This window comes from Rhinolophus sinicus, chromosome 2 (assembly GCF_057876585.1).
Source record: "Rhinolophus sinicus isolate RSI-liver-muscle chromosome 2, RSI-T2T, whole genome shotgun sequence".
NCBI lineage: Eukaryota > Metazoa > Chordata > Mammalia > Chiroptera > Rhinolophidae > Rhinolophus > Rhinolophus sinicus.
In genome coordinates this window covers 14,188,382-14,202,915 of record NC_142502.1, presented here as the reverse complement: position 1 = coordinate 14,202,915, position 14,534 = coordinate 14,188,382, and the positions used below count along the sequence as shown (strand labels likewise).

Here is a 14,534-nt window from a genome sequence, read left to right as displayed (position 1 = left end):
CACAGGCTTTAGTTTTGAGTTGCTTATATGTGGGATAGAGTTCAGTTCCCAGAAGAAGGTTTCCAAGTCAGTAACTCTGAAGGTTTTTGTCTGGAGAACAGGGGCTGAGAAAGTCAGGGGACAGATGCCTATCTGAGAAGGTCATATCAGCAGCCTCTTTACCTAGCATTTGAAAGACATTAGGAGAGAGATGATTAAGGAATAGAAATACGTAATTTGCGACTCATCGACTATTAACTGGATTCATTTGTTAACCCATAAAAGTAGATTGTCATGGATCATTAGACACCATGGAGATCCATTAGACCCTGTCAAAGATATTTATTTAGACACCATTCTTGAGGCTCAACAAATGGGCCACCTTGACCTTTGCCTTCCCACCTTCTGTTTAATCACATGGGGCATTCCCTGTTTCAGGAGATACAGAGTTTGCTCACTAACTGGAAGGGGCCAGACCTGACCAGCTACGGGGAACTGGTACTGGAAGGAACCTTCCGCATCCAGCGGGCCAAGAACGAGCGGACCCTCTTCCTCTTCGACAAGCTGCTTCTCATTACAAAGAAAAGAGACGACACGTTTACATACAAAGCTCACATCCTGGTACGTCTGAATATTGGTCACGGGCAAGGACCTCAGTCACTTGTGCCATTCCCTTCCAAGTGTGCCTCACCCTCTCTCTGCTCTCCCTCTCAGTGTGGCAACCTCATGCTCGTGGAAGTGATCCCCAAGGAGCCGCTCAGCTTCAGTGTCTTCCATTACAAGAATCCCAAGCTGCAGCACACGGTTCAGGTAGCAGCAGTACCCTCGCCTCCCTACGCAGTGCCCGCCTCCCTATACAGTGCCCGCCTCCCTACGTAATGCCCCGTCCCCTGACGCAGTGCCCGCAGCCCGCCCCACCGCCCGATGCAGTGCCCCTCCCTACGCAGAGTCCCCGCCTCCTACGCAGTGACCCCCGCCCCCTACGCAGTGTCCCGCCCTACGCAGTGCCCCCACCTCCCTACGCAGAGCCCCCGCCTCCTCCGCAGTGACCTCCGCCCCCTACGCAGTGACCCGCGCCTACGCAGTGACCCCCGCCCCTACGCAGTGCCCCCTGCCCCCTACGCAGTGCCCCCACCTCCCTACGCAGTGACCCGCCCCCTACGCAGTGCCCCCGCCCCCTACGCAGTGACCCGCCCCCTACGCAGTGACCCCCGCCCCTACGCAGTGACCCCTGCCCCCTACGCAGAGACCCCCGCCCCCTACGCAGTGACCCCCGCCCCTACGCAGTGTCCCCTGCCCCCTACGCAGTGTCCCCACCTCCCTACGCAGTGACCCGCCCCCTACGCAGTGACCCCCGCCCCTACGCAGTGCCCCCTGCCCCCTACGCAGTGTCCCCACCTCCCTACGCAGTGCCCCGCCCCCTACGCAGTGTCCCACCTCCCACGTAGTGCCCCCAACCCCCTACGCAGTGTCCCCTCCCACGCAGTTTCAGTTCTGCCTCCCTACGCAGTGCCCCATCCCCCACCAAGTGCCCCTGTCCCCCGCCCCCCGACAGTGCCCCCCCACAGTGTCCCCGCTCCCCTGCGCAGTGCTCTGCCCCCTTATGCAGTGTCCCCTCACACAGTGCCCCTGCCTCCCTACGCAGTGTCCTCACCTCCCTACAAGGCTCTCTCGCGGGTGCTAAGCACCGTATGTCAGGCAGCCTTTCCAGAGCTTTGTGGCCACGCGGTATTTCCCATCTTGTCAGAGGGTTATAGGGGCATCTGAGTCTTATAGTGGTGGAGGCGGGAGTGGTCTGACTGTCCCAATGTCCTTCCGGTAGGCGAAATCACAGCAAGACAAACGCCTGTGGGTTCTGCACCTGAAGAGACTGATCCTGGAGAATCATGCGGCCAAGATTCCAGCTAAGGTGAGCAACGAGGTCAACAAACAGTAAAGTGTAAAGGAATTCAGGTCGCAGGAAGGCAGCCTGACAGGAATAAACATTGAACTTCAACGTAAAGAAAATTGAGATATAGGACATAAGAGATCAACTAAACCAGTCACGTATACTAAAAAATTCACATGTAGGGAGAGTTTGTAGAGAGTTTTGGGTTTTTGGTTTTTTTTTTAATCATTTTTGGGGCTTGAAAAAAAAAAAAAAAAAGGAAAAAGCTATAAGGAAATTTCTAGAGAACGAGTAGAAAATAGTGTTATGAGAATTATTCAAAGGCGTACTAAGTACCTGCACTGAATAAAGCGGCTTAAGTTCTGTGGAAATGCTAGGAAAACAAGACCCAGACTCAGCCATGAAGGGACCTATAGGGAGCGAGCCCTATAAACAATTAACTGTTTGCCAAACATGATGAATTAATAAAGGTATAAGCCAAGTGTTGTGGAAGGATAAAGTATTCAGTTAGAGTTGCATGGGGAGAGGAAGGAAAATGCCTTTCACCTCAGTCTTGTAGGATGAGGAAGATTTTTATTAAGTGGAGGAAGCAGAAAAGAAGAACCAAGCAGCGGGAACAGCACAAACAAAACCGAGATGCCCAGATGGAAGGGCTGAGTCCTCAGGAGACGGAGGCGGAGATGAGGCTGGACACGTGGAAGGCAGTCAGCTGGGCTGTGAAGGGCTTCGATGCATAAATGCTGCTCCCGAGTGATGGGCCAGCTCCTGAGTCAGTCCCAGCCCTGGAACCAATTCCAGGACGGTCTGTCTCAAACAGTATCAAAGTTGGGTTCTCTTATCCTTTACCACACTAAGGAGTCTGGATTGTACTGGTGGGGGAATCTACTGATGGTTTTGGAAGAAGGGCATGGCCTAGTCTTCCCCGTGTTCTGGGAGTGTAACTTTGGGGACAGTGTGACAAATGGAGGAGTGAGGCTGGAGACGGGAGGAACTAGCAAGCCACCACCGTAGTCTAGAAAAGAGATGAGGGACAGTGCCAGGGGGCCACAGCATACGACGGGGAGCAGATGTGAAACCCATCACAGGCAGAGGGAACAGGATCTTGCCCACTACGTGCATGAGAAGAGACAGCAATAAAAGTCAAGGATGAGTCAGGAGTTGGGCCAGCAGGATGGTGCGGTGAGTTCCAAGACGGGCTGCAAAGGGGAGGAACCGGTTGGATGGGAGCGAGAGGGAGGAACACTGACACGTGTGAAGGGCAGGTCTGCGGCAGGAGGAAAGTCACGTCTTGGAAGCTGAGGCCCTGGAGGCCCTCTCCACCCAGACAGTAACTGAAGCCCTGAGATTTGCTAGAAGGGCCCATAAAGATGTAGAAGGGAAAGAACCTTTCGGAATCCCAACATCTAAGTGATCTGCAAAGGGGTGGGGTTCTTTGAGAACAACCAAAGGAAGAGTAGCAATGGGTATAAGAAAACCAGAGGAGACAGGTATGGTGACAAATGAAGGAAAGAATCTTAAGCAGAGGGACAGGTCAGAAACGTCTTCCCTGAGCTGAGAGAGAAGCACAGTAAGAGGACAGAGAAACGGGGGTGGGTTTGAGGGAAGACAAAGGGTTTGATTTCACTGAAGTCCGTGGTAATGTCATCTCCGGGGTGAGTGAAGCCAAGATGGGGTGGTTGCCTGAGGGAAAGTGGAAAGGTTCAGAACGTTCCTAAAGAGTGGGATGACTACGAGAAGGCAACAAAGACCCAACTGGAGCTGGCCACCGTGAATCAGGGCGATGAGGTCATTTTAAAATCTGCTCGACAACTCAGAAGCTAGTGTGGAGGGACCATGGTGCATGTGGGTTCCCCAAGGGTGGGGACTGGCAGAGCGGTGAGTGGGGAAGTGCTCATCAGCACGTATGGCTGTGATTGAGCAGGATTTCCAGGCTGAGAGGCTGAGTGTAGAGTGAAACCAACAGGTAAAATAGACATGGGTTGAAGGGTGACTGATCTTACAAAGTCAGAGAACTGGTTCAGCAGGAGTCAAAGGTGGGGAGATGGAAATATCCAGATCTATAGTTCAGGAAGGGGCCTTTGGAGACCTGCCTTAGCGGAAGAGCAGGTCTGGGTGATGATAAAGTTCTAGGGGCGGCTATGATTGAGTGGTGCTGTTCTAGAGTGGAGGAAAAGATTACGAGAGATAAAGTGACAAGGAACTAGGGTGACGGTAGAGAAGGGGTTATCCAGGTGGAGGGTGAAATGGTCCATGCCCGGGGGGAGGAGTGAAGTGGGGCAGAAAATGCGATCATGCTCCTGAGAATAGAACTGGGTGGAAAATAAGGACAACTGAGATTTGTCAGAAAAGAGAGTATATTTAGCTCTTTGTATATTTTGAAAAGCATTTGCAGCATGTTCCCAGAGGCTGTCAGCAATGATTTTGTACCCAGGAAATGAATGTGCATAGGTGTGTGCACATTCTACTGAATGAAGCATGGAGGCTCATTTCATCAGGGTGTTAGGAGATGTCAGGTAGCTGATGCAGAGAGGCGATTGCATTTTCTTCATCAGTAATCACTTGGATGCTGGCCCTGTGCCTTGGAATGCCCTTCTGAGCAATGGCCGAGTGTCTTTGATATGCCCCACCTATTGTTTACCTGTCTACTGGAAAATCAAAACTGCCAAAGGGATTCCGAAAGGCAATTATAGTCCATTACCAAACAAGAATAGCTCACAAACCTGTCCTCTTTCTCCCACACTAGGTGTGTGGATTCCAGGCAGGTTTCCCTTTATGTGTTAAAGTGGTTAATATATTACAATAGGATTTTTACCTAACTTCCTGATCCTTATAGAACCTAAACGTTATATTTTTCATCCACATCTTCTTGAGCACACATACATTGTGCTAAATCCTTTATATTCTTATTTCAGCCTACGCAAAACACCTCCTGAGAAAGGCCTTATTCTCCCTATTCTAGAGAAGTAAAAACAGAGGTTCAGAGACTTTTAAGTAATTTGCCTAATTTATACGATTAGAACATGGCTGAGCCAGGGTTCAAACCCAGGTCTGTCTGGCTCCAAAGAGCAAGTCTTAACCACATTGTACCCAGTGGCAATGAAAATGCACTTATTTAATATTCTTTATCCACTTATGTTACAATAATTTTCTATTTAAGTAGGATTATTGAGTTGAACTTTTCACTTCTTTCCTCAATTATTTCTTAAATCTTTTTTCTTAAAGCTTTCAAAATATATTTATTCCTATTAAATAAAAGAAATGAATAATGGGGAATTTTTTTTAACATCAAAGAATGTATCACTGGTCTAATAATGTTAACACAGCTGTTGGAATTTCATTAATATAAGCTCCTCCCCAACCTCCTTCCAGCCCTTTAATTCAGTGATGGTCCCTGGCTGACTCCTAGTGGAAAATGTGGGACTTGTACTTTTTGAAATTAAATGTTAAGACAGGGAGAAAAACAGTGTTCTTGAAATCAAACTTAATAGACACCAGAAAACTTCTTGGAAATAGCCATATTGCCTATTCATATACATGGTAGATAAACTAACTCTCATCCAGATTAATTGAGAATAAAAGTAAAAATAGAGACTTTGGCGTTTTATATATTCATATGGTTCTATAAATGCATTTCACAGAAATTGAACTAATGCTTGTGTGAAATTAATTGCAACTAGTAGTCTCAAAGTCTGAATGTATGATAAAAAAAATCAATGTTATAAAAACCCAAACATGTATTTTCTCAAAATTATGGTGACTGCATCAAGGTTTTTTCTTTACCCCCTTTTTAAAATTAAATATAATTGCCACTTAGCCTAAATATTTTTACTGTGATATCACAGATGGGGCAAAATAAAACTAAATTAATTTTTAAAGTTACTTTTAGCATAATGTTTTTAGTTTCAGTTACACTACCCTTGAAAAATGAAAATTATATTAAAGGTGCAAGAAAGGCTACACAAACGAATTTTTTTCTATTTTGAATCCTCAGGCAAAATGATTCATGTTAGGGTAATTAACTTACCTTTTTATATCCCCCTAAACATTCATAACATATGGCAGCAATAACAATTTTTAAAAGGCTCAAAGCGTTAAACTTCAGAAGGTTAAGGCTGAGGTGCGGAGAAGTATGTGTGGAAGAAGCAAGAGTCAAGGTCATCAGGCCCAGTCGCTTGGCGGGTGGATGGTGTAACCAACTCAGGTTGAGTGCTTGTCATTTGGTCCTAGTAGCAACTCTGGAAGTAGGTCCTATCTTATCATCTTAAGGTTGAGGAAATATTCAGAGATGTGAGAGCACCCACTTACTTCAGTGCCAGAGCTGGGGTGGCAAACCGTGTCCTTCAGAGTCCTTCCCCGCCACCACAGCTCTTTCTCCCTGTCTTGGAGATTCTAGGGCACACACAGAAAGATGGTAGGTGCAGGGGTACAGTAGGGAGCCAGGAGAGGGAGCTGATGATAATCTCATAGCATTTGGAAAGAGGAAAACAGAGGAAACTTCCAGCAACCTTTTTTGCAATCAACTTGAAATAGTTATAAGGCTGCAGTGATACGGGGAAGGCTGGTCGTGTAGCTCCTAGGCCTTATCCTTTGAGCTTTGGGTTCAGTAGATCAGGGTTGGGTAGCAGAAATCTGCATTTTGTAATAAGCTGACCAACAGATACTAATGGTCAGCCAGGTTTTGGAACCTTTCGTGAAATGTTTCCTTTCTCTCCCCTCTCCCCCCTTCCCCCACCCGTTTGTCGCTTTCTTTGCCTGCTTCCTCCCTCCCTTTCTTTCCAGGTGGGGACTGTAAGCTTAGCTCTGGTCCATCAATTATGTAGCATCTACTCCACACATGAGGGCGCCCATCAGTTTGAAGCCCTTGAACTATGTGTTAATGCCTAAAAGAAATATTGAGGGGTTGTTTTTTTTAAGTTTTTCAAAAACCACTAATTTAGGTGGGATAAGGCCCATATTAGAATTGGTAGTTTAAAGCAGAAACAAACAAATAAAAAAGGTAATTGCATTTATAGCTACATTTTCTTTTCTTTCAGGCTAAGCAAGCAATACTTGAAATGGATGCCATTCGTAAGTTTTGTTAACAGAATTTGAAATTGTTATCTATTTAAAGTTTATAAAAATGTCAATTGTAAGAAAGTAGCAGCTCGCTATTCACTGTTCTCACATGTAGTCAGCAGACACTATCATCTCTTCCTAACACATTGACTTGTTTCTACACTGATTTCTCCTGGTTTATCTGTGAGTCACCCCTTGTCTGGTTGCATGTTTAGGTTTCTGTATTAACTAATAATGTAAGATATGCTTCCAGGGTCAACTCTTACCCCCATCTTCACCACCATTAAAAATTCAGGTCCCACAGTACCTTTCCCACTTCACCTTATAGACAGAAAAGCTATGTGTTGATTATCTGCAAGAATCACACTAACTAGATACTTATTGGTTGTCTCAAGGCAGCACAAGTTTTAAAATTATAACTGCCCCATATGTGTGACTGTATTTCTAGGCTTACACAAGCAGGCAGAGAATAAATACAAGTGAGGTCTTTCCCATAAAATAAGACCATGTTCAACAGTGCTTATCACATCCTTGTTACCTCCCAGATTAAGTAGAAAAACAAAGAGAAATGATGACTTTCAAGACGGACAACCAAGTCTGACAAACTTTTACTTAAAACTTTCTGAATAACTTATTTTTGAGGAACCTTTCCCCAAGTACAAACACTGATTCACTTGCCCTCAACCTGTTGGTTGTTTATGCTCCAGAAGAAAAAAGAGACTTTTCCGAAGTAGAAAAATGAGCATCCCCATGGTGGTGGCTGAGAGTCCCCATTTCATGTCCAGTGATGCAAGGTGATCCCCACCAGAATGCTGGGCTGGGGCTCACTGCCCCCTGGTCTCTAAATTCCTGTATTTTATTCAGTGGAAATCTCTTAAGTTTTTTTGTTTTTGTTTTTTAATAAAAGTACTCTGAAGAGAAGGCAAGGTCATGGGTGAGCATGTGAGAATTAGGAAGGAAAATGGGGATCTGGAGAGGTCACCTATTGTGACAAACTCCTTTCAATAAAATGATTTACTTCCAGGCTCTCGACTAGCTCTTGGACACCATTAAGATTTTATGGTGCACAGAATAATTCAAGCCACTAATTGTTGCCACATGTCTGTCTTCCAGGACCAGGACTAGACCGGAGTGGCCCAGCCTAGAAAAATAACCTTATTTGCCCTACCCTGACTTTGCACTTGGCTGAGTGTGAACAGAGTAGGCCAGTCCATTGGACCAAATGACCTCATTTATGTAACTTTGCCACTGACATTGGAGTAGGGTATGTGGTCTTTACAACCCTCCGAACTTTCGAGAACTTCCTCGATACCCTTGCAGAGCCTTAACCCCAATTCGAAGAACACCAGTTTATAGCTCCATCCTAAATTGTTACCCTCAGCCTTCAGCGTGCAGATGATCATGGATTATGTGGTAATACTTTAGGATTAGACCAGGTTTTCTTAATCCAAAAATCTATGTACCCCTCAGATGGGGTAGAAAGACATAAACTATGAAATTAAATGAAAATCCCTTTTCTGATAGGAGGACCAAAAGCATTCATCAGATGTTGAAAGGAGCAATGTCTAGACAAATACTAAGAGTCACTACACTGGAGGACAGCTTCTTCCACTGGGACAGGCAGGGCTCCACATCCTCTGCCACTGCGCCGGCACAGATGCCTCACCAGATTCTCCGGATGGTTTTATTTTGACAGGACCTCTGTTGTGGCCTGTCACCACCGTTCATCAGGGGCCTTGGTAGTAATAAGTTCAGCTGCAGGGAGTTTTATTTTAATGGCATTTTCTGACCTCTGTGGGCCATAGGATTGCAAATGTTTCTGGGCTGTAGTAGGAAGTTATCGTGTGTGTGTGTGTGTGTGTGTGTGTGTGTGTGAGAGAGAGAGAGAGAGAGAGAGAGAGAGAGAGAGAGAGAGAGAGAGAGAGAGAGAGAGAGAGAGAGAAAACACTTAACTTGCTAACACACTCCTGGAAGTCCCATTGTAAACATAGACCTGCGATACATATTTAACACCAATTACAGAAGGAGGGATGTATCTGTCGTCTGTGGAAAGAGAATAAATGCAAGTCGTACCCATATTCTTAGAAGTCACGGAACGCCTCATTCTTATAGATGCGTGTGGTTCTCTTTCTAGATTATCCGGGCTTCTGCTACAGTCCTGAGGGAGAGACGAAAGCACTTTGTGGTTCTAAAGACGGTTCCACTCCTTATCGGCTGAGAAGAAAATCTGGTAAATAGGATGCTATCATCAAACTTTACTAAGGATGGGGGACTGGAAGTGAAAGTGCCTTTTGGTTGGACAAAAAGGCGTCTACTTTCTGGTTTTGAGCTTGTGGACAGTTTGACTACATTAGAGGTTGTGTCAAGATGGGGCTCTCTAGCTTTTGTTCAAAAACTCTTCTACTTAACTCTCCATTTTCTAGTGAATATAACAGATACCCATCAAGTAACTTTGCATAGCGTCTTACCATTGGCACACAGGTACTTAAACCCTATTTCCTATCACTAGTGAAAAATTGTGTCCTATACATGACACATACAAAAGATTATTCGAACCTAAAATTTTAACATATAGTTTCCTGAACCAGACTCCAGGTAGTATTCCCTTAGCCCTCAGATATTACTGTTTTATTTGAATCAGTATTCATTGAGTACCAACCTAATCGCCTGCACAGTGCTAATGCCCGAGAATGTAAGAATAAATAACACACGTGATTCCTACTTGCAAGTTCACAGTCAGGTGGGAGAGTCAAAAAGGTGACTAAATAACAGTTTTTATAATGGAGCTATGGTAGGGGTTGAAGGGAAGGAAGCGTGGAGAGACAGAGGAGGGAGGAGGCTTCACAGAGCAGAAGTACCCAGATGGAATCTGGGGGCTGAGGAGGTAGATGGGGCAGAAATATTATTAGGTTGGTGCAAAAGTAATTGCAGTTTAAAAGGTTAAAAAAAATTGCAAAAACTGCCATTATTTTTGCTGCAACCTAAAAATAGCACACGCAGAGGCCCTAAGACTTGAGCCAGCATCCCTTACTTAACTAGGGCATCTATTACCAGTTGTCCAGCCTGGCTGGAATGTGGGGTGGAGCTGGGGCTGGTGGTGCAGGTGGAGGTGGGCAAGGTGAAATGGAGAGAGATACTGCTGGAGATACAGAGAGGCCTGATCATGGAAGGTGAGTAGGACACGCAGAGGGTTTAAACTTGATCCTGCAAGCTATGGAAAGATTGTAAGCAATGACATATTTGCCTTTTTGCCTTTTAAAAAGAGAATTCTAGCTCAATGTGGAAAATGAAGTAGACAGGGACAGCCTCCTACCTGGATTGCAAAGACTGGATTAAGACAATGGTGACTGGGTTGGAGCATTATTGGATCCCATAGGCTGTGATGGAGGAAAACAGAAATTTATAATGATGTCCTGGTCACTAACTTTAGAGGGTAGTGTCAGTGGCCACCAAGATAAATACAGACGAAGGAGCAGATATCGGGAGAGACTGGGCAACTGAGATTGAGACGTGTTGGGTTTGCTAGGTCTGTGGGCATGTTGGGAAACGTCAGATTGGCAGCTGGCATTTGAGGTCTGAGGCTTGGGGCAGGGATCTGGCATAAGAATATAAAATTGAACGTTACCACCTTCTAGGTGGTAGTCAAAGCTAAGAAACTTCCTCTACTAGTTGGTAGGGTTGGTTTTCTGTGATGTGACTTCTGATTGAACAGCTAATATGTGTCTTATAATTTTGATGAGGTGAACGTCTTGCTGCTAAATGTCTAAGCAAGGGGCATTTAGGTGACTTTGAAAGAAAATTTCTAAAGCTCAATTAATTTTCCTATAAACTAATAATTCATTTATAATGAAAATAATCTTGATTTGGTGCAAATGATGCTGTCATTATTTTTCTCTCAGAACCTTCAAGATCACATAAAGTTTTGAAGACCAGCGGTAAGTCCAAAAATTTTTTTTTTTCATTTTGTCAGTATCCACTAAGTCAAACCATACAAACACACACACACACACACACACACACACACACACACACAGCCCACCAGATGAATTAGTTTGACAGATTTGATTAACTTCTATGGTAATAATGCCCTGTTATAAAATGTAAAGCCAAATGACATAAAAATGTTTGCTATATAGGTAACGGGTATAAAAAGATTAATATCCTTATTATATAAAGAACCCCTACATAACAAAAAGAAGAGACAAAGGACTCTTTTTAAAGGCAGAGAATATAAATGGGCAGTTTCACAAAAGAAACACAAACTGCCAATAAAATTTTGGCAATATAAATGATCACCCATATTAGTAATGAGAAAAATCACATTTAGAGGAGATGGGGGGAAGCTGTGAGCTTGGCCAAAAGATATAGAAAAACAGGCACTCTGAAACTATTGCTGTGTAAATTTCTGCAACCACTTCGGAGCAGAATTTGGGAATGTCCATTTACATTTCAAATGTGCATCTGCCCTTGACCCAACAGTTTCATTTTTCCCACTTTTATAATTTTCACAGTGTATACTTCCTGTGAAGTAAATTTCACAGTGTATACTTCCTGTGTAGAAGTACTCACCCAAGTGTGGATAGGTTTTGTGTGTGTGTGTGTGTGTGTGTGTGTGTGTGTGCTTTGCAGTGTTTGTAATAGCTCATTTAGTGGGAAATGGTTAAATAAGTTGTAGAATATCCTGGGATACTACAGGGAATATTCTACAGCTGTCAAAAAGAAGGCAGTATGTCTCTATCTACTGACAACAGTGTCCACATATATTTAGCAGGAAATGCAATGTTGCATATTGCACTTTTATTTCAAAAACAAAACAAAAAACTATGCATTATGCTGGGATGGGGCAGCAAGTCGGGGCCCTAGAAGATGAATATCAGATTGTTAAGTGTGGTTACCTCTCCCAGGTGGGATTTGTAGAGGGGTCAATCACTTTTTACTTTATATGCTTCTGTAATTAAATGTTTTGTAAAGATGAGACACACATAATCAAGGTGTCTGTAAGGGTCTTTATAAGGATGTAGCTCTGTAAATCCTTCCCCACAATTCCAGGTGCACCACTCCTTAGCACAGCACCAATGTGACCCTGTTGATAAATGCTCTATCTTTCCGTTAAAACCAATAAAATGTTTTAAATTAACAGAAGCATAGTCTTATGTTTTATGGCTTAGGGCAGGTGGATTTTTTCAGGTAATATGTATTTTGGGGGGAAGCTTTTGAAACTCATTAACATGAATTGGTACATTGCTCTCAAGGATTAAAGAAGATACTTAACACTCAAATGTATGTAAGGTTGTTTTTACATATAGTACAGGACATATAACTAGAGTAACAGAGAGGCATATTCTGAAAATTAGGTCTAAAGGGCCCAGATTGGGCTTCAATTATGAACAATAAATATAAAAGTTCTTTAAAATAGAAGTGCTAATCTATATGTAAGGTACATTTTTAATCCTGAGACTTAAAAAAAAATAAACTTTTATTTTTCAGAAACAGCACAAGATATCCAAAAGGTAAGCAGCACGATTACATTTCTTATTTTGAAATCTTTACTGGAGGCGCTTTTTATAGATACTCTTATATATCTCATCCTCAGCCTGTGTTCCAAGTATAAACAATTATTTTACATTTTGACAGATTTAAGTGAGGACTCATCCTTATAACTGCCTCTCTCCCTCCCCTGCTTCATCTCTCCGAACTAAGGCAACAATTTCTTCATTCCTCTGCTCTTGCCTCAGAAGCTGTAAGGATGTAAAAGCCACACAGTGCTAGTGTGGTCCATCCACGTGGCCCTGTGTCTCTGTGCACGTAAGACCAGGGCTTTTGCATCCTGAGTATTGGTCCCTTCTCAAAGCATTAGCCTTCAATCACAAAGACCCCCTTCTCAGAATATGGTCCTGCTGCTCATGTAAGAGGCATAATCATATGCCATAACGATGAAACTACACGATACCAAGTTTTGATTTTTCTCCCTCTGATAAAAGGCTAGGAGAGGAGAAATAAAAATGGCATTCCCCATCGGAAGATGTATATCCAAATTTATTACCTATGATGGATGAATAGATACTGCATCCTGACCTGAATAAACCACGTCCGATATGGCTACCGATCAATTGTCTCAAAGAACAATTCTGACAGAACTGATTGTGGCTACTTGTTTAACGTTCTGTATCTATAAGGATGTCACTATGAAACTCTTCCCCCACAATTCCACTCGCACCACTCCTTAGCACAGGGACAGAGTGACCCTGTTACTAAACACTGTATCTTTCAGTTAAGCCCAATAATATGTCTAAAAGTCAACATAATCTTATCACTAAGTGATGATTTTCCCAAAATTAGGGCATGGGGATTTTTCTTTTTTTCAGGTAGTACATATTTTTGTTTGGAAGCTTTTGAAAGCTATTAACATTAATTGGATCATTGTCCTGAAATTTGGTGTGAGATTTTGAGTTTTTAAATCTATGTGATTTTCATAAACAAATTAAATATGATAATGTTTTTAAAAGTGCGTATTATAGTACTTGGCATAAAGCAAGTGCCCCATAAATGACAGCTATTACCATATTATTATTAAATAGCCATAATGCCTAGAATGTGGAAAATGTTCATCTTGGCTTTTGTGAAACTGAGAAATCTAAATTACATGCTTCTATGTTGTGCCCAATCCATATACGAACTTCCCTTCAGTTCTCCTGATGATTTATTCGATGTAAAATTTCAGCTTCCAAAGTACTACTATTTTCATCTCAAGAGTAATTACCTTAAAAATATACTTTGATATTAACAATTCAGGTTTCCTAATTTTCTAAAATGTCGGGATTTTTCTGGGAATGAAAGATTTTAAGAAGATATTCTGGTTGTTCACAAAATCGTTTTTGTTATACTCTCAAAATGTTTTGTAGTGATTTAGCTAGTTAATACTAACTTGTTTATTTTGTAAAATGTAGTTACTGGGTGCTTATATTTTATAAACATTATTCCAGTGCAGTCTGAGTAAGATGAAAGAGGAGAGATAATAAAAAGTAGAGGGGGAAAAAACATAGAGCCATAAATATAAAACTGTATCTATATGTGTGTGTGTTCATTTATTCCTAAGCCTCAAATGGTCCATGGTTTTACTATGTGGGAAAAAATGAACAAAACGTTAAACAACTAATTGTATCTTTTTTTAGTTTTAAATTTTTAATAGAAAAATAACACTTAGGATGAAATTTTATTCTTGCCCTCCCTTTCTTCTCTTCCCCCCCTGACAGACAGGCAGGCAGGAAAAAGATGTATTCACAGGTAGATCTTCCAAGGCAATATGTATCCCAGTTTCATTGACAAGTGATGAAAAACATCTCGCGAATTTGACATTTCCAATAGGTTACTGTAGTGTTTTGATCAGAAAATATGTCCCGGATACTAATTAGTTTGAACCCGTCTTAACCCTTTCAAATTAACTCTTTGAAGCTAATCCTTATAACTACAGAGGGCCTCAGAGGGCAGTCCACTCCCGTTCTACACAATTGAGCTCCATCAAGAAAGGTTCCAAGTTATAAAAGACCCCATTGTTTCATTTGATTAGGCATCATTAATGTCACTCATATTTTACTTACTAACAGGCATCTAA

The 14,534-nt window shown here is 42.8% G+C and overlaps 1 protein-coding gene across 6 annotated transcripts in view; it reads left to right on the top strand.

Annotated features, from left to right (window-relative positions):
• Nucleotides 1-14,534, top strand: part of PLEKHG1 (pleckstrin homology and RhoGEF domain containing G1) — a 211,962-nt gene that overhangs the window by 185,431 nt on the left and 11,997 nt on the right. For all 6 annotated transcript variants that reach the window (XM_019735456.3, XM_019735458.3, XM_088795395.1 and 3 more), the window contains 7 exons: nt 418-600; nt 694-789; nt 1,802-1,888; nt 6,901-6,934; nt 9,057-9,152; nt 10,822-10,857; nt 12,410-12,432. In XM_019735456.3, the coding sequence (XP_019591015.3) occupies nt 418-600; nt 694-789; nt 1,802-1,888; nt 6,901-6,934; nt 9,057-9,152; nt 10,822-10,857; nt 12,410-12,432 (555 nt within the window). The remainder of the gene's footprint in view (nt 1-417; nt 601-693; nt 790-1,801; nt 1,889-6,900; nt 6,935-9,056; nt 9,153-10,821; nt 10,858-12,409; nt 12,433-14,534) is intronic.